Source organism: Platalea leucorodia (genome assembly GCF_965183815.1).
Source record: "Platalea leucorodia genome assembly, chromosome: W".
In the NCBI taxonomy this organism is placed as follows: Eukaryota; Metazoa; Chordata; class Aves; order Pelecaniformes; family Threskiornithidae; genus Platalea; species Platalea leucorodia.
Genome location: NC_138859.1, coordinates 39522222 through 39548111, shown reverse-complemented (window position 1 = coordinate 39548111; position 25890 = coordinate 39522222). Strand labels below are relative to the sequence as shown.

At 43.1% G+C, this 25890-nt stretch overlaps 1 protein-coding gene and 1 pseudogene across 2 annotated transcripts in view; both read left to right on the top strand.

The window, feature by feature from the left end:
* Nucleotides 1-847: 847 nt before the first annotated feature.
* On the top strand, nt 848-19322 carry LOC309601516 (disabled homolog 2-like). Its single transcript, XM_082334553.1, has 14 exons — nt 848-947; nt 2091-2230; nt 5952-6050; nt 6364-6495; nt 9736-9819; nt 10063-10086; nt 10354-10401; nt 11629-11691; nt 12609-13241; nt 14090-14243; nt 14873-15400; nt 15926-16017; nt 16667-16734; nt 19224-19322. The coding sequence occupies exons 1-13, from the start codon at nt 854-856 to the stop codon at nt 16727-16729; spliced, it is 2154 nt and encodes a 717-aa protein (XP_082190679.1). The 5' UTR covers nt 848-853; the 3' UTR covers nt 16730-16734; nt 19224-19322.
* Nucleotides 19323-21227: 1905 nt separating this feature from the next.
* Nucleotides 21228-25890, top strand: part of LOC309601973 (complement component C9-like) — a 41585-nt pseudogene continuing 36922 nt past the window's right edge. Inside the window, exon 1 of the transcript in view lies at nt 21228-21304. The product of the transcript in view is annotated as a complement component C9-like (transcript). The remainder of the gene's footprint in view (nt 21305-25890) is intronic.

The following is a 25890-nucleotide window of genomic DNA, read 5'->3' as shown; positions in this document are numbered from 1 at the left end:
ATTTGGGAGTGAAGTTGAGCCCGGGAAGAAGGGAGGGGTGGGGGGGAAGGTGTTTTAAGATTTGGTTTTATTTCTCATTACCCTACTCTGGATTGGCAATGTATTAAATTAATTTCCCTGAGTTGAGTCTGTTTTGCCCATAATGGTAATTGCTGAGTGATCTCCCTGTCCTTATCTCAACCCATGAGCCTTTTGTCATAGTTTTCTCTCCCCTATCTAGTTGAGGAGGGGGAAGTGAGAGAGTGGCTTGGTGGGCACCTGGTGTCCAGCCAAGGTCAACCCACCACACCATCTTCCTCCACCTTGGAGTTTTGTGGCTGAGTTTATGCAAATAAGTGGTCTGGCCTCCATAGGATGGAGGCAGATGGCAATAATGGAGGGATGACTAGAGTATAAAGATGACAACTGTCCATCTGGAGTTCTACCACTTTACAGTTGCCAAAGTGAGGTCTTGCTTGTGTATATTTGCTCCTTCCTAGGTTTTTTTTTCTTATTGCCCCTTAACTTTACTTCAGAGTCGGATACTTACTGTGGCTGTATAACACCAGAGCTGGGTGTAGCTCTGCCAACTAAACTGTGGAAGTGGGATCACTGACAGGCAGGACTCAGTGCCTTGAGGTTGCTGTTTCTTCTTTCCAGCATGGAGCTGGGTAGAATGTCCTAAAGCTCAGCTCCTAGAGAGCATGTCTTCAGGCATTAGTGGGCTTCAGTGTTCAGCAAAAAAAAAAAAAAAAAAAGGACTAACAGGTCTAATGAGAATATTTATTTTTCAAGGTAAAATATTATGCCTGCCTACTGATTGTTATCTGGATTTTTAAAAACTGCAGCAAGCATAGCTGACCACCATCTCATCATGTCTACTGAAGCTGAAACTACTACTATCAACAGCCAGCCTGAGCACCAGGCTCCACTGAAAGCACAACCTTCAAAGAAGGAAAAAAAGAAAGGTAAGGAATACTTACCTCTTGAACACTTCCTCTAGTCAGTCTCCTTAATCTTTTGCACTTGCCTAAAACTAAGATCACTCTCACACCATAGTTGAAATAACTCTGAGATTTCAAGCTGACTGGAAGAGTGAATAAATAAGCTAGTAAAACAAATCTAACCAGAAGGTAGGCTTTTAGCTTGAAAGCTTCCTAGCTTTAAGTTTTGAAGCTCTCTGTTCCACTTGTTAAATGACTCATTTGCTGAGCCTGACAAGTCACCAAAAGCCTGGAGAAATGAAAGCCTACTGAGGAGGTGATCAGACCCAGGACCATCCTAGTAGCTGTCAGTCTGAACCTGAACTCACTTCCTCCCCTCCCTCTAGAGAGAGAGTGACATGCTGGACACAGATTATACTCCAGAGAAGCTAGAAAACTCATTTAATGAGAATTATTGTAGATCAGATAATAGATGATTTTTTTATTTTATAGATTAGGTCATGTAAATGTAATTACCTCAGAGGTACATACCTAGGTGCACACTCTGAGTATGTTGAGCATGCAGAGAAGAAAACCAAGCAGTTCTGAGGTAGTGGAAATAGCAAATATAGCTAAAATACCAAGTGATTACAGGGATGGGGGTACCAGGACTTGTAGAAATGATGGTGCTGATATAAAGTTCTAGCACAGGGACTAGGTGATTCTTGTATGGCAAGAAGAGATCTGACTATGCCAGAACTAGAGGCTAACATCTGAAAGGCTTACTGAACATCCTGTATGGCCATGGGAAGTACCACTTTGCTTGGTGTTGTTGCTTAGCACTTATATCTACTTGGCTGTTGCCTATAAATATTTTAGTCTTTTATGTGGCAAACAACTGTTCTTGAAGTCCCCAAATATTAAGCATTGGGCTCCACCCTTTGAACTGAGGCCAGATTCTTTAAGAACACTGTAACCTTAAAGGAGTAACTATCTTGCAGTGCATGCACTACTGGAAGGACTAAGGTTGTTATTCAGTTATACTCAAGGGACAGTTTTAATATGTACTAATATGATGTATTTTTATATTAAAAAAAAAAAAAGCTCTCAAAGCCACAACATAGACATTTTTCTCTTTAAAATGGACCAAAAAAAAACAACCAACCACAAACCTTTCTCTGTCTCCAGGGCTGGAAAAGACAGATGAATCTCTCTTGGCCAGATTCAAAGGTGATGGTGTAAGATACAAAGCTAAACTCATTGGCATTGATGATGTCCCAGAGGCAAGAGGTGACAAAATGAGTCAGGATTCAATGATGAAGCTGAAGGTAAAAGCTTGACCTGGCATGTAAGGAACATCTTCTGGGTAGCCTTCAGAAAGCTGATCAAATGGTCGCTTTGGCATAACTTAAAATACAGCTTAATAGTAACATAGTAATAACAGCACCATCCTAGATGGACATAACTTCTAAAGCTGTAACCCCTTGCTCAAAGGACAGTGTTTCTCTAATGGCTTGGGAATACTCCTCTGGGTCTCAGCATGGATGCTAATAGCATGAGCACAAATAGTGAGCTTGGGTTTTGGGTGGGGAGGGGGGAACTTTGTGCAATTTAACATAAGAACTGCAAAGCCCCCTGCAAGGGGAAACTGTACCAGCAGCACACAGTGGACACCGTAAAAAGAAACGACGAGTACTCGTAGTGGGTGACTCTGTTGAAGGGTACTGAGGCACCCATCTGCCAACCTGACAGGGAGTCACGAGAGGTATGCTGCCTTCCAGGAGCTAAGGTTTGAGGCGTGGCCGAGAGGGTGCCACAACTCATCAAGAAAACGGACTACTATCTGTTGTTACTATTTCATGTAGGCATGAACGACACTGAAAGCCGAAACCTGGGTAAAATCAAGGAAGACTTTCAAGCCCTGGGGGTGCAAGTGAAAAACATTGGTGCCCAGGTTATCTTTTCCTCCATTTTGCCAGTTTGAGGGAAGGGGGTAGCCAGAAATAGGTGCATAATGCATATCAACTCCTGGCCACGTGGCTGATGCTGTCGTGAGGGTTTTGGCTTTTACGACAATGACGCATTCTTCAATGACTATAACATGCTAGGGAGGGATGGAATCCACCTGTCCAGAAGGGGCAAGGGAATCTTCAGCAACAGGCTGGCTAACTTGGTGAGGCGGGCTTTAAACTGAAGGACTTGGGGGGGTGGGGTCCAAAACAGAAATGCTCATGTCACCACATCCAACTGGGGAGTAAGTCAGGCCAACCAGAGCAGTGACAAATGTTCCTTAGCTGTCTCCCAAGATGTGTACGAGAGGAGCAACCACCTCAAGTGTATGTATACAGATGCACACAGTCTGGGAAGCAAACAGGAGGAACTGGAGCTCCGTGCCCAGTCAGAAGGTTATGATATCATAGGAGTAACTGAGACGTGGTGGGACAACTCACATGACTGGGGAATCGCGATGGATGGTTATAGGCTGTTTTGCAAGACAGGCAGGGAAGAAGAGGTGGAGGAGTCACACTGTATATTAAGGAAAACCTCGAATGTATCGAAGTCAACTATGGTGATTGTGAGTGGTCTATTGAATGCCTCTGGGTTAAAATTGGGGGTCATCTCCAAGCAGGACCTTACAGTGGGCATCTGCTACCGACCTCCAAACCACGATGATAAAGCCGATGAAGCAATATTTGGGACACTAAGGCAAGCTTCTGGTCAACAGAACCTGGTTCTCATGGGTGACTTCAACTACCCAGACATTTGCTGGAAGAACAATACAGCAGCTCACATGTCATCCATCAAGTTCCTGGAATGCGTAGAGGACTGTTTCCTCTTACAAATGTTAGATGTGCCAACCAGGAAGGGGGCACTGCTGGACCTGCTATTCACAAACCAAGAAAACCTGCTGTGTAACATCTCGGTCAGTAACAACCTTGGCTGCAGTGATCACAATATTGTGGCGTTTGGGATCCGGCTGAGCATGCTGAAGGTTAGCACCAAGACAAGGGTTCTAGATTTTAGAAGAGCAAACTTCAGCTCGGTCAGAGCTCAGTTGGGAGGGATTCCGTGGGAAGCTTCCATGGAGGATAAAGGAGCCAGCGAGTGCTGGGAGTTCTTCAAGAATGCTCTCTTGGAAGCACAAAACCAGTTTATCCCCTATAAAAGAAAGGGAAGGAAGCGGAGCAAGAGGCCCCCTTGGCTCAACCACGAGCTCTTGGGTCTGCTTAAAACCAAGAGAGATGCGTACCAGAGATGGAGAAGTGGAAGATTGTCCACTGAGAACTACAAGGGCATTGCCAGAGTGTGCAGAGATGCAGTTAGAAAGGCAAAAGCTCAGCTTGAACTGGAACTGGCCAGAGATGTCAAAAATAACAAGAAAGGGTTCTTCAGGTCTAAGTTGCAAGTGGAAACAGAAGGAAAACATAGGCCCACTGTTAAACAGTAGAGGTGAATCAGTCACCAACAATGCTGAAAAGGCAGAGGTTCTCAACACTTTCTTCACCTCTGTCTTTACCAACACTGTTGGATCTCAGGCGTTGGGAACGAAAATCCAGGAGGATCCAAACATAGACCCACCATCAGTGAAGGAGGAGTTAGTATGTGAATTATTACAGGAGCTTGGTAAATGGCTCTTTTTCAAACTGGCAACCCGTCACAAGTGGGGTCCCCCAGGGATCGATATTGGGCCCAATGCTATTCAATATCTTCATAAGTGATCTGGATAACGGGATCAAGTGTAGCCTGACGAAGTTTGCAGATGACACCAAATTGAGTGGGGAAGTAGACACTCTGGAAGGGAGAGCCACCCTGCAGGAAGACCTGGATAGGCTGGAAGAGTGGGCTAACAGGAACCTTATGAAGTTTAACAAGGACAAGTGTAAGGTCTTGCACCTGGGAAAACATAATCCAGGAGTGCAGCTCAGACTGGGATCCACCTGGCTGGATAGCAGCTCTGTGGAAAGGGACCTGGGGGTCCTGGTGGACAGGAAGCTCAACATGAGTGAGCAGTGTGCTGCTGCGGCCAAGAAGGCCAATAGGATGCTGGGTTGCATCAAAAAGGGCATCACCAGCAGAGATAAAGAAGTCATTATCCCTCTCTACTCGGCGCTTGTCGGGCCACACCTGGAATACTGTGCACAGTTCTGGTCCCCGTTATACAAAAAAAGATGTGGACAGGCCGGAGGGGGTCCAGAGAAGGGCCACCAAGATGATCAAGGGTCTGGGAAGCCTGCCATACGAGGATAGGCTGAGAGAGCTGGGTTTGTTCAGCCTTGAGAAAAGGAGGCTTAGAGGTGATCTCATCACCATGTACCAGTACTGAAAGGGGAGCTACAAAGAAGATGGAGACTCCCTTTTTACAAGGAGTCGCATGGTGAGGACAAGGGGTAACGGGTACAAGTTACTCCCAGGGAGATTCCAATTGGACACGAGAGGTAAATTTTTCACAATGATGATGAGAACAGTCAACCATTGGAATAATCTCCCCAGGGAAGTGGTTGACTCAGCTATGCTGAACACATTTAAGACTCAGCTGGACATGGTGCTGGGCCATCTCATCTAGATTGTGCTAGAAAGGTTGGACCAGATGATCCTTGAGGTCCCTTCCAACCTGGTATTCTACGAGACCACAAGTTGGCATCCTATGACAATGATGACACCAAGAGATATAGGTAAGCCAAAGAATAAATGAGACCCTGCAGCAAGAAAGAGGATTACTTCTGGAGGGCAGAACCCTTGCATAGCTTCAGTCAGGCTACAAAAGCTGGTAAGAATGCTGCTATTGCAGCATTTTTGTGAACTAAGATGGGAAGCTTTTAAAGCTCCTAAACATTTACAGAGGAAACACAATCTAGTTCTGAGGTATCACCCCTAACCTAGTGAGGCATATGTTGCAAGAAGAATGCTGCTCTAATTGTACAGTTGCATAGGAATAACTAGATTAGCACTATACAGTCACAGCCATGGGCTCATGAGAAATATAAGGAAACAAGTTAAAGACCAATCTAAAAGATGTCTCATCAATACTTTGATATTCATCCTCTTCAGGGAATGGCAGTGGCAGCCCGCTCCCAGGGTCAACACAAACAGAAGATCTGGGTGAACATCTCCCTCTCTGGTATCAAGATAATAGATGAGAAAACTGGGGTAAGATATGACTTGTTATCTTAATGTGATTCTTAAAGCAAGTGAGGCGCTTGGAAGTTAGGCCAATCTGAACTAGATTCATTAATAGCATCATGCCCCCCTTCTGCATATAAGAATTGGCTTGTGTAATGGGTTGTAAAGCTGAAACCTCCTGCCAGAAAGATAGCTACATCCTATTGTAGTTAGTCAAAGCCTGATAAATTTGAGTCTTGAACTGGGGTCTTCTAACAATCTTAATTCTAACAATAGAGAAGAGCAGCTATTATGTTTCCTGCAATTTAAATTAATATTTCCCCCCCCCCCCCCATTCTAGGTCATAGAGCATGAGCATCCAGTAAACAAAGTCTCATTTATTGCTCGGGATGTAACAGATAATCGTGCCTTTGGCTATATTTGCGGAGGAGAAGGCCAACACCAGTTTTTTGCAATAAAAACAGCACAACAGGTATGGATCAGAGGCCCTTTTTCACTTGCTATGAGTAATGCTATTGTGTAAACACTTAACATCTGATAAGGGTGTAGTGTTTTGCTAGTAGCCCTATGAGGTGTAGGGGAACATCAGCACAGATGGATTGGCCCTTCTCCTAGAGAAGGGCAGTAGGAATTGACTGTACACAAGTGGCTTTTATCTTGTTCAGCTTCTCTGTAGTCCAGAATAAAAACACTGAAGTAGCCTTGCTTACTGTGATTAATCTTGCTTAACACGTCCATGTACCATGGAAGTCATTAGTGAGATGAACAGAGCCATTATCATGGGCTTTCCTGTACCAGTGGCCTGTTGCTGTCAGCAAGAATGCTAATTATTGAGTTGGATATCTCTGCTGCTAATTCTGAGTGAAGCTAAAGATGTTAGAACTGCACTAGTCTAGTTCTCATGATGCTTTGTCTTGTGCAGCAGTTTCTGGGGCCAATGAATTGCAGGTCTGGTCCTCCTAGAGTTACTTCTGGGAGGGATTCTGATCTTTCTGTTACAGGATTTCTGCATAGGGGGAAACCCATATGCAGGGTCTGTCTCTATGAAGACAAGCTGTGCATAAGTAGTACTGGAAACAAAGTACTTGGAATTACTGCTGAGTATTATGCAGCTTCCTAAATGACATGAACTTAAGTTGAATATTTATAATTTATTAGCTTGTCATTATAATGTTTTTATAATGGTCATTAAAATGACTTGAAGAGCCAAGGCTTCAAAGCTAGTAATTTCTTCATACACATACCTGCCTGCCCTCCTAAAGAAGTTGGCAGCTTCAGACCCACTACAGGTGATACTGAAGGGTTCCTTGTTGGAGCTTGTTATTACTTTAGTAATAGCTGTAACACCCTCCCCTAAGCCTGTTTTATTAGTTTATTGGAGTCCTGTGTTGTACTGGCTTCACTGGCATTGTAGATCAAGTACAAAAGCCTTCTGTGTGTGCTCTGGAGTGGAGTCTGTTCTCTGAGCTTTTCACCATGGGGTGCTGCTTGCCAGCCTATAAGCTTAGCCAAGCTGTAGAAAGCTCTTGACTTGCTGCTAGTTGTTTGTCGTGGTTTAACCCCAGCTAGCAACCAAGCACCACGCAGCCGCTCGCTCACTCCCCACCAGTGGGATGGGGGAGAGAATCAGAAGGGTAAAAGGGAGAAAACTCATGGGTTGAGATAAGAACAGTTTAATAATTGAAGTAAAATAAATTAGAACAGTTAAATAGGCAAAGCAAAAAAACCGTGCACGCAAACAAAACAGAACAAGGAATTCACTCACTACTTCCCATCAGCAGGCAGGTGTTCAGCCATCCCCAGGAAAGCAGGGCTCCACCACACGCAATGGTTACCTGGGAAGACAAACGCCATCATACCCAATGTCCCCTCCTTCCTTCTTCTTCCCCCAGCTTATATACTGAGCATGACGTCATATGGTATGGAATAGCCCTTGGGCCAGTCTGGACCAGCACTCCCCCTGGCTGTGCCCCCTCCCAGCTTCTTGTGCCCCCGGCAGAGCAGGGGAAGCTGAAAAGTCCTTGACCAGTGTGAGCACCACTTAGCACCTATTCAGAGACAGCTTAGCACTACTTAGCAAGAACCAAAGCATCAGTGTATCATCGACATTGTTCTCATCCTAAACCCAAAACACAGCCCCATACCGGCTACCAAGACGAAAATTAACTCTGTCCCAGCTGAAACCAGGACATTTTTTTTAACACAAACTTGTCTAGCTGATAAGTAAAGATTTCTGCAGCTCTAGACTGCTGCAGCTGTACTGTTTGTCAAAGGTGATAACTCTTGAAATGGCTCTTCCTGCAGTTGCACATCTAAAACCCCTTGATTAGGAGAGGATGATGCTCACATGTAAACAGTGAGATCTGTTCAATAGATTCTTTGCTTGAGCTAAAGGTAGTACCTGAACAGGAGGACTTGTCCTACTCTTAGATACTGACACAGCTGCTATGTGCCTCAAGCAAAAGATCCAAATGAGTGTAGCTGAACCTCAAAACATTCTTATTAATGGGTGTGCAGGGAATGCAGATGCAGTGCCTTTCTAATTCACACTAAACTTCTATCCTGATACAGATATCACTTTAAAGCTGGTGTCTGCTCCATACATTTGAGGTGATGATAATCTTACCTTATGCTTGCATGTCGTGGTTTAACCCCAGCCAGCAACTAAGCACCACACAGCCGCTCGCTCACTCCCCCCCGGTGGGATGGGGGAGAGAATCGGAAGAGTAAAAGTGAGAAAACTCATGGGTTGAGATGAAGACAGTTTAATAGGTAAAGCAAAAGCCGCACGCACAAGCAAAGCAAAGCAAGGAATTCATTCACTACTTCCCAGCGGCAGGCAGGTGTTCAGCCATCCCCAGGAAAGCAGGGCCCCATCACACGTAACGGTTACTTGGGAAGACAAACGCCATCACTCCGAACGTCCCCCCCTTCCTTCTTCTTCCCCCAGCTTATATACTGAGCGTGACATCATATGGTATGGAATAGCCCTTTGGCCAGTCTGGGTCAGCTGTCCTAGCTATGCTCCCTCCCAGCTTCTTATGCACCTGGCAGAGCACAAGAAGCTAAAAAGTCCTTGACTAGTGTAAACTCTACTCAGCAAGAACCAAAACATCAGTGTGTTATCAACATTATTCTCATCCTAAATCCAAAACACAGCACTCTACCAGCTACTAAGAAGAAAATTAACTCTATCCCAGCTGAAACCAGGATATTGCATCACTGATTTACCATTTGCATAGTGTTTAAAATAAGTGTAGTACTAGCTATAGAAGCTGTCTCCAGGTTCAGTGTTGGAGTTGGTAGAAAAGAGGGATGCAAATTGCTTTTCTCATGAGACTACCAGAGGGTTTGGATACCCTTTGCACTTTTGAGAAAATATGATTAGGACTTGCCATGTACTTATGAAATCTTGCGCTACATGCTTTTAGCAAAAAAAAGAAGAAAAAAAAAAAAAAAGGCAGGCTTAGTACAAGTATGGTCACTTTCCCTGGGGACTTAACAGTTCTAAGCTGGTTGTGCCCCATTATCCTTGGATTCTGCATAAGCTCTCTTATGCAGAGACTAGACAGTTATTTAAACTCTTGTTTTTCTTGTTATCTCAACCTTACTGTTACACCATTTAGGAAAGTTTGGCTTGCTGCTCCCTGGACTTCTAGTGAAGCAAGCTGTGAAGTAGTACATGGCCTAAAATCTACATTCTTTTTTTTAGGCTGAGCCTCTAGTTGTTGATCTTAAGGGCCTCTTCCAGCTAATATATAACATGAAGAAGAAAGAAGAGGAAGACAAGAAAAAGGCAAGTAAAATTATAGAAACTGCATTAGCCTGCATAGAAATAAAGCTTGTTTCAGCTTTGGCTTGGTTTTTGGGCTCTTGTGAGACTTGACACTGAGGTCTGTCTAGAGCCAGGATCATTTGAGGCTATTGGTTGGTAGTTGTACCCAGCAGTTTGATTACCTCCTAGATCTGGTAAGCTCTCCAAAGCAAGAGGCTTTAGATGTTCTACATGATATCTAGGTACTAAAAGCCTTTTCTTCAGAGTGAAGAAGCAAGTAAGACTGAGGTAAGTCACTCCAACTCAGCCTCACTTGATTAGGTATGCTGCTGCGATACAACTAGCTTTGACTTTCTGCTAGCATTATGGAGGCAACATCAGATGCCCAATTGCATTGGAAATGGGAGTAAAAGGGGTCTCCAGAACTAATATTAAGTAGTGATCTCCCTCATACTTCCTCTTTCCATTACTTGCTTTTTCAAGCCTGTAAGTCCCTTGCTTAAGGCAAGTTTTGATATTCCAGTTATCATTGACACTGTTGTCCACCTATTACAGAATGATAGTGAAGCACTACCCGCTGATCAAGCTGACAAACTGAAACTGGTAGGTTAAATTCTAGAGCTTTATGCTAATGCCATTAAGTTCATAACTGACTGTCTCAACATTGTGTGGGAAATTGTATTGGGTTTGCATGGCAAGGTTTTGGTAGTGGGGGGGCTATAGGGGCAGCTTCTGTGAGAAGCTGCTAGAAGCTTCCCCTATGTCTGATAGAGCCAGTGCCAGCTGGCTCCAAGATGGACCTGCCACTGGCCAAGGCCAAGCCAATCAGCAACGGTGATAGCGCCTCTGTGATAACATACTGGGGGGGGGGGAGAAACTGCGCAACAACCTGCAGCCAGAAGAGAGGAGTGAGAATATGTGAGAGGAACAACTCTGCAGACACCAAGGTCAGTGAAGAAGGAGGGGGAGGAGGTGCTCCAGGCACCAGAGCAGAGATTCCCCTGCAGCCCATGGTGAAGACCATAGTGAGGCAGGCTGTCTCCCTGCAGCCCATGGAGGTTGACAGTGGAGCAGGTATCCACCTGCAGCCTGTGGAGGACCCCAAGGCAGAGCAGGTGGATGTGCCCAAAGGAAGCTGTGACCCCTGTGGGAAGCACATGCTGGAGCAGGTTTGCTGGCAGGACTTGTGACCCTGTGGGGGACCCATGCTGGAGCAGTCTGTTCCTGAAGGACTGCACCCTGTGGAAGGTGCTGGAGAAGTTAGTGGAGGACTGTCTCCCATGGGAGGGACCCCATGCTGGAGCCAGGAGAAGAGCATGAGGAATCTTCCCCCTGAGGAGGAAGGAGCGGCAGAAACAACGTGCAATGAACTGACTGCAAACCCCATTCCCCATCCCCCTGTACTGCTTGGGGAGAGGAGGTAGAGAATTCAGGAGTAAAGTTGAGCCTGGGAAGAAGGGGAGGGTTTGAGGGGGAAGGTGTTTTAAGATTTGGTTTTTATTTTCTCATTATTGTACTCTGATTTGGATTGGTAATAAATTAATTTCCCCAAGTCGAGTCTATTTTGCCTGTGATGGTAATTGGTGAGTGATCTCTCCCTGTCCATATCTTGATCCATGAGCTTTTTGTTATATTTTTCTCTCCCCTGTCCAGTTGAGGAGTTGGAGTGGCAGAGTGGCATTAGTGGGCACCTGGTGTCCAGTCAGGGTCAACCCACCACAAAAATGCAGTATTTATAGATGTGTTTACAATAGATCTGCATAATGCTTGATTCTTGCTCTTGCAAGAACTGTAACACATACTGATTCTTTCAATATTTCTGGCTTCAAGGGAGTTGACCAGATGGACTTGTTTGGGGATGTGTCAACGCCTCCTGATGTGAGCATTCCCACAGTAAGTAGAATCTAGCTTAGTTATCTTGGCTCTTGCTTTGAGAGCAAACTTTGTCCTAGTAATAGATCTGGTTTGGTTTTTTTACTTTGTTAGTCCTGGTTTCACTGAGACATCTCTTTAGCTATCATCAGTGTACAAGTGTTTTAGGGCTATAATAGTATCTACTTACTAACTGGAGTAGCTAATGTTATTCTTATCCAACAGAGTTCACTTGAGACTGTGTGACAGAGATAATACTGTATTGTTAGTCAGATGCCTTTAGAAATATGTGCTAGCAGTACATGCTTCTGCTGTTATGAGAGCTATTACCGAAACTCAACTAAAGACCCTTAAAGCTAAAGCTCATTTTATGGACAAGCAAATACTTCAGTCCCTTGGAGTGGACTCCTGGCCACTCTAGATGGGTGGCCCTATCTCAAGATGTGGCCTAACTCCACAAAAGTATGCATTTAGCTTGTCATAGCTCAGTGTGACCCAAAAAATCCTACTGGTTTATTCTAGCACTATAAGCCACCATCAGCCATGATACAATTGGTGCTGCAATAGGTATCAGTCCAGCTAGTGACCAAGTCTTAGCCTTCTACTGCCAGCTTGGTGGAGAGATGGCATGTTCACCTCTTATACCTGCAAATAGCTCTCTAATCTTACTCCAAAGCTGAGACTGCAACTTGAAGTCACACTAAAGCAGTGTGATTTCACAACTTGTCAAAACAAAGGACTAGAATTCAACCAGGGCTTCTTGACTCAAGTGAAAGCCTAGGTACAATAACTTCACTGTGACATTGAATACTTACTTATTAGTATGATGTGTTGGATACCAGGATCTCTCCTTTTGCAGCTATTTTCCTTGAGCTTGTGTACTATGCAGCAAGTAATACATAAAGCTAACTTTATTTTTTCTTTCTGAACAAAAATAGGAAACTAAAGAGATTCTGTTAGTGGATCTAAACTCTGAAATTGAGACCAAACAGACTTTTGTAAAAGAGGATCTCTTCTTGAATGGCATCACAACCTCTCTTCCACAACCAAAGCCACAGCCACCCTTCTTGCCTGAGAGTTCTTTCTCTACCAATCTCAGCTTCTTTCCCACACCTAGTCCAGACCCTTTCAGTGATGATCCTTTTGCACAGCCAGACCAACCTACACTGCCTTTATTTGATTCTCTAAAATCTGCTGATCAGAAGGAAAGTCTGAGTACCTTGACACCAGTGGGTAATGGTGCTTCAAATGGTGATATTGACTACTTTGGTAAACAGTTTGACCAGATTTCTAATAGAACTGGCAAACAAGAAGCGCTAACAAACCAGTGGCCATTTGAGAGTAAGCTGCCTGCAGCAAGAACTTCAAATGGGGTACCAGAGAGAGAACAGAATGGCTTTCTTAAAGCCCCATCAAACCTGTTTGTGCAAGGTCCTTCCAAAGGAGTATCTCTGCAGAATGGAGTAAAGCTGGATTCTGAAAGCAATATCCAGCTCATGTCACATGAGTCTATAACAATTAGCCCACCACCACAAAGTACCAAGCCAGGAAGAGGAAGGAGGCCCATCAAGGTGAACAATGTTCAAGTAACTAATGGTGATATGCATGCTGTTACTTAAAGAAGCTGGATGAAAGAAGCTTTTCTTTCTTCATACTGTGTAACTGGCTAAACAGCTTCACAGCATATCTACTCTTTCACCTGCCACACTTACTCTAACCTCTCTGCAGCCATGGTACATTCTAATACATTCTAACATTCATGAATGCTTCATAGTAGCTATGATCACTAAATTATATACTTTCTTCCTTAATGCTGCCATACTTCTATAAAGGTCTGGTAAGTATGCTGCTATGTATATTGACACTTGATATGATGTCAGAACCTGTTATGGTAGTTGTATGCCCATCAGCCTGTGGTTTCATAACAATGAGGTACTAGTACTAGCTTACAGAAACCTATGTGGTTTTGCAGTACCTGCCTACTGAGGGCAATCTCAATGACTTGCCTGATTAGACACAGGGTGGCTCTAGGTCAGCTGCATTTGTCTTGCACTGAAATGATGCAAAACTCAGTTGTTGACCTTGCCACAACTGCAGGGATCACTGCAGACTGAGCAGGAATGTTGGGGGGGGTGGGGAGAGCTCATTATGCTAGCAAATAATTCAGTCACTTTAAGTCTTATTTTTCTGCTGTTGACTTGTAACTACTGTATATTATACCTATTTAATGCCATGCATCTCAGTAGGTGTGAATGAAATGGTGAGGTTTGAAACTCTTATACTTGGTCTCTAAAGGATGTATCAAAGTTCTCAGCTCTGCTGTAGCTGAAATAAAAGCTTGTAGCTCTGAACTGGGGGGTCTTGATCAAACTAGCATGTGTTCTGACATGCTATCTCACAACAGCTTTTTTCTTTCTAGACTGCATCGAATGACTTGTTTAGCTCAGACTTGTTTGTGCCAACTACAGAGAGCCTTGGCTTGACCTCAGTGGCACAGATGGGACCTGTACCAACTAATCCACTGGACCTCTTCAAAACAAGTCCTACCACAGCACCTCCATTGGCTGGTCTAGGTTAGTTCACAAAGTGAAGCTCTTGCTCCGATCCAAGATATCTGTTAACACCAACACAGGGGTTCTAGTTGTCCTTTACTTTATGTGCAATACCCTGCCCTTTAACCCATGTGCTGTCTGCCCTAAACTATTAAATTCTGTGAATAGAGCCCTAAACTTTGCATCCTTAACTGGAACAGGGTTTGTTTTTGTTTTTTTTTTTTTTTTTTTTTTTTGCTTAAACTTTAACAGCAGCTTGCTGCTTCAGGTACACAAGGTTCAAGTGTGCCAAGCACAACTTGGGAGGCCAGGGTAGCACTGCTGCAGAGTCTTAGTAATAATTTACACAGAAGTAACTATATGGTAAATGCTTAGTCCTGGCACAGAAGTGATAGATGTATGTTCCTAGTCCTGTTCTATCAACCTCAATTCTGTTCTTCCAGGACCAAAATGGAGCCAAGTAAAAAATGTTAACCCCCTTCCCCCCCCCCCCCCCCCATCCCCCAATGACTTCATTTTAAGTGTAAATCAACAGTCTTTTGCAAACAGCACTTGAAAAATGTTTTGCTGGTACCCTTGGTGGAATTGATACACTCCTACTTGAGGTCTTCAGATCGCTGAAGTGCTGTGTAACAACAATCTCCCCCCAGGTGGCTTGCCAGTAACTTCATCACCATGGAGTGCACAGACATCTGCCTTCACTCAAGCTGCATCAGTCTTTCCTGTGTCTATGATGCCTGCTCAGCCTACAGGATTTACTCAACCACTTGCCTTTGGTACTCAAGCAGTGCCAAGCTGGAGCCAGCCTGCATCTTTTGATCTAGCAGTCTCTCAGACCTCTGGTCTCTGGGCACAGCCAGCACAAGTTCCATCTACTTTATGGGCACAGCCATCCAGTGCTGTAAATCCCTTCCAAAGTAGTGTGTTCTCATCTTCAACACTACCTGCACAGACCTCATCTGTACTGCCCTCCATGTCAACAACAACTAGACCACTTCAGCCACCACCTAGAACTGCACCTCGGAAGGAGCTATCCAAGAGAGAGAGTGATGCTTTTATTGCTCTGGATCCACTTGGTGATAGAGAGATGAAGGATGTCAAGGAAATGTTTAAAGACTTCCAGCTGACAAAGCCACCTGCAGTGCCAGCAAGGAGAGGAGAGAAGCAAAGCCTTTCAGGTGCTTCTGGATCTTTCAGCAATTATTTTAGTAGTAAAGTAGGTATTCTTCAAGATAGTACAGATCATGATGATATGGATGCTAGCAAGCTGTCTGCCAAAATGACTGAAATTTTTTTTTTTTTTTTTTTTTTTTTCTTCTCCCTGCTTGGATAGCTGTTCAGGCTGATCACTATTCTTTTCTGATAGAACTAAAAATTTGATTTAATGGTTACTGAAACAGGGTTGAAGGACTATCTCCCCTAATAATGTTAAAGAATTGACCAATGTCAGTGGCCAAACACTGATACCTAGTGCCTAAACTACTTGACTAGACTGAGGTAAACTAGGTCTGTACAGTGTTAGAAGTCCTATCTAGCTTAAGTGTACTGAGGGACAAGCAGGAGAGAAAATTGTGAGGCCACTCAAAGCAACTTCTGTGTGGGTCTCTGCACCCAATTAGGTGAGCTTTGGTGTTGCTATACAGACAGAGCTGCATACTTGTTAAAGCTGTTTAGTGATATAGCAGTATGTCTTTCTTTCCTAGAACCACCAAAGCCTGTTCCCCGACAAACTGTGCTGCCAGCTGATGATCTGTTTGAAAGTCAAGCTAAACCAGACCTGTTCAGTGCCTCATCTGTAAGTAGTAAAAAAACCAAACGCCCTCCCCCCCCCCTTGGGGAGTCTGTAACCAGTTCCCCAAGCTGCAAGCCCTACCATGAAGTTCTTCAGCCCTGTATTGGGAGCTTCTACAAAAGACTGTAAAATAATGTAGCTGCAGAAGTCTTCCACTTTGGCTATGCTTACCTCTCTGCAGAGTAGACAGTGTGAACTGTGCAGCTCTCTAGCTGAACAAATGGGAGGCTCCCATGTTCAGTACCCCCTGGGGGAGGAAGTGGCTTTACCATATCACTCTATTTGGGACACAGCACTTGAAGCCCTTGGTGGAAACTCTGGATCAGTTCTGGAATGCTGACTTAAGACATTTAGCATTTGGCTAAAACTGACCTTGTCATGACTATACTGGCTCAGCTCCAAACAAGTGTTCATTAAGCACACATGGCTTTTCTGAAAGATACCTTGCCTCAGACTAGGATAACTGCTAACATCAATTTAGAGCCCTTTTCTCTTGTTAAAGCAGTACAGTTAATGTGTATTTAGCAGACACTCTGCAGTATTCTCTTTCCAGAAGGTGTTTGGAACAGGAACTATCATCTGATACAAACATGCAGAATAAACCTGATGAAACCTGGAAATCCACTAACAGCCTATGATCTCTCTTTCTTAGAAGGAATCTCAGAAACAACCTTCTGGTCCTTTTGGTGATCCTTTTGGTAACCCATTTGCATAGATCAGGTAAGTCTTCCACTAATAAGGCAACCTACTTCATTCTCTGAAATTTATTTGGAAAAGCTTTGGCAAAGAGCTAGCTAAAAAACTACACTGGATTAACTTTAATGTTTCTCTGAAGTATGGCAAACAGTCCCTAAAAGAACACTTCTGCTAGAGTACCTCTATTCAGCCTTGTATATAGCTGCATTCTGGCTAAGCCTTAGCTGGCTTCACTTTCTTAGAAATATTGATTTTTATTCTTGCATGGACTTAAATCTCAAGGCCACAATAGATCTAGATTTCCTTTCCTTGAGGAAATTTAATGAGTAAATGTGCTGAAAAACTCAGAGGGGCTGACTAAAATCTTTCAGATATCTCTTTAGGAGAGTGTTAACACACAGTGCCCTATACAGCTTTCTGAAGTTTAATCCCCTAAATATTGCAGGTTTGTACTTTGGGTGGATTACAGTAAAAACAGGATAAGGGCTATTAGAGTTTTTGTCACTAGAAACTAATGTAACTCAAACTTTTTTTTACCATTGACTAGAGAACATGAACTGTCAAACTAGCAAATCTATTCTTCTGCCACACTTCTAAGTCTTCCCCTGAAATACTGTCTAGCTTCTAACAGAAGACAAGTGTTGCTATTTATTGCTTTAGTTTTTGTTCTCTTAGTGGCTCTAAGCTAGTTTAAGCAATAAAACTATAACTTATAGCCATCCTAACCTTAAGTCCTTTTCATCATGCTAGGCATAACCAGAAAAGGAAAAAATGGAATAACTGGACCTTTTCTCAATATGACTCTTCTTGTTTCATTTTGCTGTCTGCCACTCTTGCTGCTGTTCCATGATGTCTGTAATCTAAAACATGTCCAGGTGGATCGAAACATGAACCTTCAAAGAACATGCTGTGAAGATGATAATTCAGGGCAAAGCAAATGGAAAGTTGGACTTGTGCTGAAGACCCAAATTCAAATTGGTGGATGTTAATTTTACTTTAGTTCTTTGCAATCTTCCACAGAAGAGCTTAGCAACACTGTTGTGCATCTTGTAAATATGGTCACCACAATTCCTCTTTCTGTAACGCTTACTACCCTAAAATATAGGAACTGAATGTACCTGGGGAAGAAATGCTGCCTTCACATAAGGGAACTGAATTAGTAGCTAAAACTCCACACCTTGAACAACTAGCATATTATCACAATAGCAGCCAGTTCTGAAGTTAAGTGGACACTACTCCTAATTGGTGACTGGACATATGACTTGGTCTCTGAGCCACAAAGATGTAAACTGTATGGTGGGGGAAAAAAAATCCAATACTAGTCCATTTAACTAATAGTAAAAGTAGCACTCTGCCATAAATGTGTAATAAAGGGACTAACTGTGGGGTCTGTAACAGAACTGCTGGGATCCTGACTACTAGAGGCCTACACTGTAGGGACAGATAAGCTGAAACACTTCTTGCAGAACACTGAGGTAGTCATGGACACTAACTGTTGTCTTGGTGCTAATCTGGCATTTTTCAGGGAGGAAAGTCTACTAGGATTGCTTTTTTTTTTTTTTTTTTTTTTTATTAAGGTGACTTGGCAGGCAAATGGAACAAGCAGATAGGCTTCTTGCATGTGTATATCAGTGAATGTCCCTGATGTTGCTCAGTTTGAGTTGTCACATGGTGTAATGTGGCATGTTTCCAGTATGTTAGACAGCAGAAAGACAATCATGGCTTTACTCCATGCCTAGATTCCTTGTGAACAGATGTACCACCTCTGTGCCATTAATGTGAGGTAGTCCTCAATCTCTTGAAAACAGTGCCTTTTCTAAAGAACCTCTTTACTAACAGATCTCTAAATCAGTCAGTTATAACTGACTGTAACAGCTACATTCTTGGCCAGTGGTGATGGCTGATGTGTCAGAGGTTTTTCTGGTAATGCTAAGTATAAACTTGAAATAGTATTGTTAAATCAAATGCTTAAGGAGTTGCTGAACTGGAGAGCTAAAAAAAGTCAACTTGAAGACAGCCTTAGTACCAAATTCAGCCAGTCATACAATTAGTCTTGTATATAAACTTATCTTGCACTTTCTGTAATACAAAAAAAGCTATAAATTTAAGTGTCTCAAACTGGAAACGTAAAACTTACAGATGTTATACTGTTATATAAAACTGTAGTATCTCAAGTGATGTTACCTAATGACATTAAAAAGAAGCAACTCTTCATAGCAAGCTAACATCAGTGTGGTTGTTGATTCTGTCCTCCATAACTCAGTCTTATGGTCTAGTTGACACTAGGAGTTGAGAGCCTGCTAAAAATACTCTGTCTCACAGGTTCTTACTATAGCTGTCTGATAGCATAGTCTTAAGTCTTTCTGTAGCTTCTTGCATCAGGCCTGCTCAACATGAGCTGTCCCACAGCAAAATATAAAATCTCCATCTGCCTTAATAAAATGTCACTAGAGGCTCATTCCATTAGCCTGAGTTTGCTACTACTAAAGATGCTTTCTTGTTCCCTTCTGCAGGACAATGGAAGCTGGGTACTTAAATTGCATTGCATTCAGAAGTTTCATTCATTCAACTTGTCTATTCCAACTCTGCAAGAGGTCTAAACTGATGCTGGGAAAACTAAATTAGAATGGGGAAAACACTTGTGTTCAAAACAAATTTTGCAATTCCATTAATGCTAACAAGAATAAATTGACTGGAAAGTTACTTTTTTTTTTTTTTTAGACTAGTCTTTAGTACTGGAGACAGACCTGTAACTGTCAGCCTGATGTATTGCTGAATAAATGCTTGCTTACTTCTTCCAGTACCATTTGATTGGGATGGTTAAGGGAGGGAAAACAACTCATTGAAAGGGAGTTGGTATCCAGCTTGAAATATAGGTTTTACAGTGCTTCAGAGAATCACTGATTTTTGTTTGTTTGTTTGTTTGTTTTTTTTTAAGCTGCATGGCAACATGTAATTTAGTATTCAAAGATACCATCTAATCTAAAACTAAAAACCCAACTGTTTCAGTGCTTGAGAGAAGGGATATGTTTACCAGCATTTGAGCTAAGTATCTAAATGACTATTTGCTGGTCAAGCTAAAATTAGCAGTCCTACTATGTTGGAGTTTTGCAATAGCTGTTAGGATGATAGCTAAGAGCTGCTTAGTAGGACCTCCTGCAGGCTGGTCGAAGATGCTTGCTGGTGTGCTAGCTTAGTTTGAATACCTGTTTGCCCTGATTTAGTCTCTGTCTTAAAGATCTGTGAACTGTGGTGGTGTATATATAGCATCAATTGAAGCAGGTATGATGAAACAGTACAAATTACAAGTGTGTCTTGCATTCTTGCTCAACAAATGAGTTCAGCGCAACTGGACTCATCAAGCTGGATTGAGTCTGTATCAGATTTAAATTCCTCTAAATGAAATTATCCCAAATTAAGGATTGAAGGGGGGGGGGGGGGGGGGGGAATTGCCTGCCATATTCCACATTTCCCCACACACACAAAAATGAGGGAACAGAAAAAATTAAAAGTCAATTTCTTTATTCTACATTACCATGGGTAAATATCCTTATACTAGATGATTATTTTAAGCTTGAGTCCACATACTTAAACAATTCTTAACTGCTAAACAGTAGGTTATTTATGAGCTGCCTCTGTCTTGTGACTGTCCAACACATGATGCCTTAAATCTGGATTACAGCAAACTGCTGAATAAGAATGCCCTTATAAACAGCTAGCTTGTGGTTTGGGTTTTGAGAGTGAAAGCTAGAAGAGTTCTAGGTTCCTTTAAAACAACAACAACAAAAAAAAAAAAAAAAGAAAAAAGTGTTGTTCTGTATTGGTTGGGAGAAGAGAGGAAGAAAAAGGAATATTAGGCCTTTATTCCTCCAATATTCTAAATGAGGATTCCAAAGATGTTAGATACTGAATTTGCTCTTGTAAACAGCTCTGCTTTAGGAACTACTTGTTCCTTACTCTCCTGGTTTTCGCTAGGATAGTTAATTTTCTTCCTAGTAGCTGGTATAGTGCTGTGTTTGGGATTTAGGATGAGAATAATGTTGATAACACACTGATGTGTTTTAGTTGTTGCTAAGTAGTGCTTGCACTAGTCAAGGACTTTTCAGCTTCCCATGCTCTGCCAGGTGCACAAGAAGCTGGGAGGAGGCACAGCCAGGACAGCTGACCCAGACTGGCCAAAGGGCTATTCCATACCATATGATGTCATGCTCAGCTTTTACTAGGCAGTTAACTGCTCTCTAATTAAATAGAAACTGTCTTTCCCATATTTAAAATGTACTAGTAAACAAAAATGGTTTGTTTTCAATCTTGAAATTTTACACTATTTCCCAGTCTCCATGCAGGAAAGTAGATTTTTCTGAAAAGCGGACTTTAGAGTGCTTACCATAAGTAATTGGCATTCTTCAGTAAGCACTGCTTTTTATTTGTTCTCTTGGTAATAAATAACAAAAGGAACAAAAAGAAATTACAAATTCAGTTATGGTAATTCTTCTCTATTCAGCTATAAACTGAGAAACATGCATGTTATCCTGCAGCTTATATCCATACTATGCAGTTTAGAGGTGGCTGCCTTGCTTTTGGGGGAAAGCAGAAGGTAGGCGTCCTTGGTCTTCTGTAGATGTCTATACTGTTTTGTTTCTCCAACACAGAGAATAAATCTCCGATGCAGACAATTCCAATGGTAGCTTGCTCAGATATCCAATGAAAAAGGGAACTACTTCTTGCTGTATTTCAAGGAGTCAAATAAAAATGGTTTATCTACTTCACTGATATTACATGTATGTGGCACAATAAAGGTGACTGATAGCAGTTGAAGCCATGTTCTTGCAGGGAGGGGGAGCTCAGGCAGCTGTTTTCTATTGCATGCTGAGTGTGAAAATAGAAGCTAATCTCAATCTGTTTCTGAAGAGGTACAGTTTTAGGCTGACAGTACTTCTGTTACTATTTCAAGTCTCTTGGACTGCCTGTTTCCAATGCTTTGGAAACAGCCTTTATTTTTCACTGTAAGTATTACTAGAAGGAGAACTAAGGGCTTAGCCCCTACAAAAACATCGTGTCAAAAAAACTGAATAGCTATACTATCAGAAATATAGACTAGGCAGCTCTATCTCACGAGAATGGTCAGCACTAAATGGTGTAAGAATGTGAGTCTCATAATAGGTATATGTACACTAAAAATAAAATGGGATCCATCTGCTTTAGGACTTACTTAAATTGCAATATGTGTGACAGATGCACCTACTCTGACTGAGTGAACAGTACTTTGGTTCAGGCATCACCGACAAGTAGGCCTGACTGAAATCAGCCTTGCTGTGCAAACCTTGAGAATTATGCTAGACCATATCTTAGGAGCCAAGGAGTCTAGGCTGTGTTTTATCAGGAGCTAACAGTACCAGCCTGAGCTGGGACTAGACAAAACTAAAACTGCTACAGCTGCACATACACGAAAGGAGGTTTGACTATGAGTCAATCACTTTACACTACAAATACTTGTAGCCCAGCCCACCCCACCCCACCCCCCTTGAGCTCTCCTGTATGGCAGCAGGCTGCACAGTAGTGATCTCCCCCTTGAGCAGCGATGCCTCTCAAGGTTACTCCTTGAGGTTGAGACCCGCCCCGCTTACCTGGCAGCTGATATCTATAACAAGGTAAGTGACATTTTACATTAGGCCTAAAGGTATATTGTATGCTAGTGACATTTATATATCCAGCTATAGCTTAATTATTAGAAGTGTAGTAAGTAGTAGAGCGTTTGACTGCTGTCTAGTCATAGTCTAAATTATTGTTTAAATTATCATTTAAATCACTGATTACCATTCAATTATTGCTTAATCACCATTTGGTTATCAATTAATTAGCATTCAATAATCAATTATCATTTGATCATTATTTAATCATTAATAAAACCCTTTTAGTTAACCCCATGACAAGGACATCTCTTAACAATTCACCTGTGACAGTATGCAAAGCATGTTGTGAGGACATGTGAATACTGTCTGAACAACCCAGTGCTGCCTCTCACACATGTGTCTAGGCATGACGGTAGCTGCTGCTATTATTGCTTGAAATACCTGAACAGACTTTGAGGAACCTTCAAAACCATAAGGATTACTGCTTCTCTCTCTCTCTTTGTTTTGATCATCATTATTATTATTTTGGTGTTCAGATTCAAGTACAGCACAGGTTTGATATTGTTGTGGTTTAACCCCAGTTAGCAACTAAGCACCACACACCCGCTCACTCACTCCCCCCACCCCAGTGGGAGGGGGGAGAGAATCAGAAGAGTAAGAGGGAGAAAACTCATGGGTTGAGATAAAGACAGTTTAATAATTGAAGTAAAACAAAATAGAACAGTTAAATAGGTAAAGCAAAAGCTGCGCATGCAAGCAAAGCAAAACAAGGAATTCATTCACTACTTCCCATCAGCAGGCAGGTGTTCAGCCATCCCCAGGAAAGCAGGGCTCCATCACGTGTAACGGTTACTTGGGAAGACAAAAGCCATCACACCAAATGCCCCCCCTTCCTCCTTCTTCCCCTAGCTTTATATGCTGAGCATGATGTCATATGGTATGGAATAGCCCTTTGGCCAGTCTGGGTCAGCTGTCCTGGCTGTGCCCCCTCCCAGCTTCTTGTGCACCTGGCAGAGCATGGGAAGCTGAGAAGTCCTTGACCAGTGTAAGCACTACTCAGCAACAACTAAAACATCAGTGTGTTATCAACATGATTCTCATCCTAAATCCAAAACACAGCACTATACCAGCTACTAGGAAGAAAATTAACTCTTATCCCAGCTGAAACCAGGACAGTATCCACCCCTTATTCCATACCATTTACATCATGCTCAGGTCCCACGTTATCCAATACATCCTCATTAACCACCACCCCCCTTCCCATTCTTTGATACAATACACAGGTATCGTTCCCTTAGTCTATGGACCAGCCCTGTGAAATGTCTGTAAAAGGTCTATAAACATCCACAGATGTCCACAAAATGTCCACTGAGTTCATTTACTCCAGGACTTTGGGCTCCACCTGTGATGGTGGTCACTCAGGACAGGAGAGGTGGTGTGTTGCGTGGAGTTATTGGGCACCAAAGCCAGCTCAGGTCGGGTCACTGCTGCACTTGCACTGCTTCTTGTAAGACTTCTCCTCCATTGGTTCAGGTGGTTCCTGCTATAGTAATTCCTATAACATGCAACTCAGATCATGGGTTACAACAATTTTAAAGGTATTTCCATTACAATCTCCACCCCGGTCCCTTTGGGCCAGGTTATAGGGTTTAACATTGAATCATAGAATACCAGGTTGGAAGGGACCTCAAGGATCATCTGGTCCAACCTTTCTAGCACAATCTAGATGAGATGGCCCAGCACCATGTCCAGCTGAGTCTTAAATGTGTTCAGCATAGCTGAGTCAACCACTTCCCTGGGGAGATTATTCCAATGGTTGACTGTTCTCATCATCATTGTGAAAAATTTACCTCTCGTGTCCAATTGGAATCTCCCTGGGAGTAACTTGTACCCGTTACCCCTTGTCCTCACCATGCGACTCCTTGTAAAAAGGGAGTCTCCATCTTCTTTGTAGCTCCCCTTTCAGTACTGGTACATGGTGATGAGATCACCTCTAAGCCTCCTTTTCTCAAGGCTGAACAAACCCAGCTCTCTCAGCCTATCCTCGTATGGCAGGCTTCCCAGACCCTTGATCATCTTGGTGGCCCTTCTCTGGACCCCCTCCGGCCTGTCCACATCTTTTTTTGTATAACGGGGACCAGAACTGTACACAGTATTCCAGGTGTGGCCCGACAAGCGCCGAGTAGAGAGGGATAATGACTTCTTTATCTCTGCTGGTGATGCCCTTTTTGATGCAACCCAGCATCCTATTGGCCTTCTTGGCCGCAGCAGCACACTGCTCACTCATGTTGAGCTTCCTGTCCACCAGGACCCCCAGGTCCCTTTCCACAGAGCTGCTATCCAGCCAGGTGGATCCCAGTCTGAGCTGCACTCCTGGATTATGTTTTCCCAGGTGCAAGACCTTACACTTGTCCTTGTTAAACTTCATAAGGTTCCTGTTAGCCCACTCTTCCAGCCTATCCAGGTCTTCCTGCAGGGTGGCTCTCCCTTCCAGAGTGTCTACTTCCCCACTCAATTTGGTGTCATCTGCAAACTTCGTCAGGCTACACTTGATCCCGTTATCCAGATCACTTATGAAGATATTGAATAGCATTGGGCCCAATATCGATCCCTGGGGGACCCCACTTGTGACGGGTTGCCAGTTTGAAAAAGAGCCATTTACCAAGCTCCTGTAATAATTCACATACTAACTCCTCCTTCACTGATGGTGGGTCTATGTTTGGATCCTCCTGGATTTTCGTTCCCAACGCCTGAGATCCAACAGTGTTGGTAAAGACAGAGGTGAAGAAAGTGTTGAGAACCTCTGCCTTTTCAGCATTGTTGGTGACTGATTCACCTCTACTGTTTAACAGTGGGCCTATGTTTTCCTTCTGTTTCCACTTGCAACTTAGACCTGAAGAACCCTTTCTTGTTATTTTTGACATCTCTGGCCAGTTCCAGTTCAAGCTGAGCTTTTGCCTTTCTAACTGCATCTCTGCACACTCTGGCAATGCCCTTGTAGTTCTCAGTGGACAATCTTCCACTTCTCCATCTCTGGTACGCATCTCTCTTGGTTTTAAGCAGACCCAAGAGCTCGTGGTTGAGCCAAGGGGGCCTCTTGCTCCGCTTCCTTCCCTTTCTTTTATAGGGGATAAACTGGTTTTGTGCTTCCAAGAGAGCATTCTTGAAGAACTCCCAGCACTCGCTGGCTCCTTTATCCTCCATGGAAGCTTCCCACGGAATCCCTCCCAACTGAGCTCTGACCGAGCTGAAGTTTGCTCTTCTAAAATCTAGAACCCTTGTCTTGGTGCTAACCTTCAGCATGCTCAGCCGGATCCCAAACGCCACAATATTGTGATCACTGCAGCCAAGGTTGTTACTGACCGAGATGTTACACAGCAGGTTTTCTTGGTTTGTGAATAGCAGGTCCAGCAGTGCCCCCTTCCTGGTTGGCACATCTAACATTTGTAAGAGGAAACAGTCCTCTACGCATTCCAGGAACTTGATGGATGACATGTGAGCTGCTGTATTGTTCTTCCAGCAAATGTCTGGGTAGTTGAAGTCACCCATG

Excerpts from the sequence above, each read along its gene's own strand:
- LOC309601516 (XM_082334553.1), top strand. The coding sequence starts at position 854 with ATGTCTACTGAAGCTGAAACTACTACTATCAACAGCCAGCCTGAGCAC. Across the intron at positions 15,401-15,925 it reads AGAGAAGCAAAGCCTTTCAG|AACCACCAAAGCCTGTTCCC; the intron begins GTGCTTCTGGAT and ends TTTCTTTCCTAG. Across the intron at positions 16,018-16,666 it reads ACCTGTTCAGTGCCTCATCT|AAGGAATCTCAGAAACAACC; the intron begins GTAAGTAGTAAA and ends TCTCTTTCTTAG.